Source organism: Pinus tabuliformis, chromosome 8 (assembly GCF_031772625.1).
Source record: "Pinus tabuliformis cultivar Carrire ecotype Pingquan chromosome 8, CPIR1, whole genome shotgun sequence".
NCBI classification, from domain to species: Eukaryota; Viridiplantae; Streptophyta; class Pinopsida; order Pinales; family Pinaceae; genus Pinus; species Pinus tabuliformis.
In genome coordinates, this window is record NC_142294.1 from 491152907 (window position 1) to 491155712 (window position 2806).

Below are 2806 nucleotides of genomic sequence, written 5' to 3' on the forward strand. Positions count from 1 at the left end.
ATCAATAATTGGCCTCTCCACAAAGTGGCTTGGAATTCGGAATGCATCCCAAAGATCAAATTTTTCAATTGGAGCTCCTCAAAAGCAAAATCCTTACAGCAGAAAACCTAAGGAAGAAAGGCATCCTAGGCCCCTCAATATGCTGCCTATGTAGAGCTGCGGAAGAAAACATAAACCATCTTTTCCTAGAATGCTCCTTCGCCCGAAACTGCTGGAAGCTCATTATGAGCCCGTTGAGAACTGGAGAATTACCCACTCAAATCAATCTCCTCCAAAAAAATTGGGGAAGCAGCTATCCTTACCCCAAGAAAAACAAATCCCTTGCCAAAAGACTGTGGAATAGTATCCCTCCCACCCTCTGCTGGCAAATCTGGAATGCCCGAAATAAAAGCATCTTCAACAATGAAAAGGCCAGCATCCCAAGCACACTTGCAAAAACAATTGCACTCATCTCGGAGGCCATCAGCGCTAATGGAATAGCACACCCAGATCAAGATCCCGGAAACCCAGAGGAAACAGAATGGATGGGGAAATTCAAATACGAAACAAGGAACTGCAAAGCTGCCAACACAGGTCAGAAAAAGATTGATTGGAAGCTAAGAGGCTCTAAGGAGGAAATCAGAGAATGGATCCAAGATCAAAAGAGGCCCTCTCTCCATTTCGATGGGGCCTCAAAAAATAATCCGGGACAGGCAGGTGCCGGAGGAGTTATCAAAGATCACCAAGGCAAGAATATAGTAACCTATGAGTGGGGATTGGGCATGATGTCCAACAACAGGGCCGAGGCCTATAGTCTGCTCCTGGGAACCTCCATTCTGAAGAACCTTGGGCTTCAAAACCCGCTCATAATTGGAGACTCAGCCATTATTATTGCTGCCATGGTTTCGGGGAAGGATTTCAAGCAAGCGGCCCTGAACAGCATCAAAGCCAGGATCAATGACAACATAAGAAATATAAATGGAGCCACTTTCAAACATGTGCTAAGGAGCAGCAACAGCGAGGCAGACGAACAGGCCAACAAGGCAACCACTAGACAGGTCGGCCAAGTCAGAGAAAACGATCAGCACTATGATAAAGCCATTCCTTAATAATTTTTATGTACCCCTCAATCCTCTGACTATGAGTCACCTCAGAATCCAGGCCTCTCGAACTTCGCCAATTACCAAATCACTTCACCTCTTATCAAATCTCCTCGACTGCATCATTCGGTTCCGCCTACTTCAGAACCGCCCCCCTGTGAACGCTCAGGTCACCTCCCTCACCTCTCTCAGCCTTGACCCTGTGTCATATCTGCTCCCCGCCGCCAATCTCAGGCTCTGTCCAGATCGTAATCATTTAAATATCTTCACAGCGCGCAGCAAAATCCCCATCTGGCCTCTCAATCACTTCAGGATCCGATCGGATAACCTCTGGACCTCCCGCCCAAGCTGCCTCTTTCTCACTATTTATAGCAGTATATCCCCCCCCTCATCTCCATCCTTATCAGTCTCGTTGGGCATTGTTGGTGCCATCTCTCTGCGCAGACATTATCCTGAAGTCGGGCGCAATCACCTGGAGATCGGATCTCGTCCTCCTTTAGCGGTATACTCTCGCTCTTGCAATCTCTGTGTTCAGGTTTATTCTAACAGTTTGGTTGTTTGGTTACACCAGTTTGATCCCCTCCCCTCATACGTTCCCTTTCCTCTCTGTTCCTCTCATCTGGCCCCAGTCCTGCACTCCCCCTTTCGGTCTCTTCCCTTCATCGCCTCCTCCCCCAGAATTCGCCCCTCCCTGCATCGCCAGCCCGTTATTTCCTTCTCCAAGATTGAAGAAATGGAGGACCAGCAGCAACAACAGGGAGCTCAGGAGCCTGTTCCAAATCCTCTCGAAAATGTCATAACAAACAGTGAATGCACTCTCTGCAAAGCGCATACATTTATGATAGGCAGATTCATTAAGCACTTCAATGATCTCAAAGATGACTATCAGGCGGATAGTAGAGCCAAAAGGAAGAAGCTGGAGAAGTATAAAGCCGAGATCGAGGCCCTGAAAGACAGATGCGCCCATTTAGAGGAAGCCATTGCCCATATCAGGACTCTCACCCAAAGTATGCAGGCGGAAGCCTCAACCAGAGCTAGTGCAAGAAAGGACTCCCTTCCGGACGACTCTGTTAACCAGAAGAACACCTAAACCCCATGAACTGCAAATTTTGTTGGCTTGCAGGCTCCTTCATTCGGCAATATAGCCGTTACCTCTTTTATTTCATTTACAGTTTCTGTAGCAACAAGGATCGAGGGTCTGCGAACCCGTTTTGGATCCTCACTGCTTTAGTTTGTCATCCCGATGTAATAGGACTTAGTCCTTTGAAGTTTTTATAATATACAAGTAACCGATTTCGTCAAAAAAAAAAAACATGTTTCAATCTCATGAGGATCAAACCATCTAGTTCTCCTTGAAATCCTTGAATCTCAAGTCCTAGAGGAGTGTCAAAACCCCTTCCTTGAAGCTTCTAGGATTGATTATTTTATCATGTCATCATTTCCTTTGTAGATGTGCTACCTTTGTGTGGAACAAGGCTTGCTAGATATACTCATCCAAGGTATTTAGCTACTATAAAATTTGCTTTTGGGCTAATGAGAGGCCTAGGTTCAAGCTAATTTTTTTCTAAATTGTGACAAATTTAAACTTAATAAGGAATATGGTCATTTTTCCATAGGCTACTTCATAGGGAGTGAACCCTATGATGGTCTTCCAAGTGGTGTTATATTCCCATATAGTTTCAATCAACCTATTTCTTATTATTTATTATGCATGATTATTGTATTTA

General features: G+C 45.2%; 1 protein-coding gene across 1 annotated transcript; it reads left to right on the forward strand.

The window, feature by feature from the left end:
- The first annotated feature begins 224 nt into the window (after positions 1–224).
- LOC149236220 (uncharacterized) lies at positions 225–1088 on the forward strand. Its single transcript, XM_089368814.1, has one exon. It carries the CDS (start codon positions 225–227, stop codon positions 1086–1088), a length of 864 nt encoding a protein of 287 aa, XP_089224940.1.
- The last annotated feature ends 1718 nt before the right edge of the window (positions 1089–2806 follow it).

Coding starts and splice junctions, on each gene's coding strand:
- LOC149236220 (XM_089368814.1), top strand. CDS start 225: ATGAGCCCGTTGAGAACTGGAGAATTACCCACTCAAATCAATCTCCTC.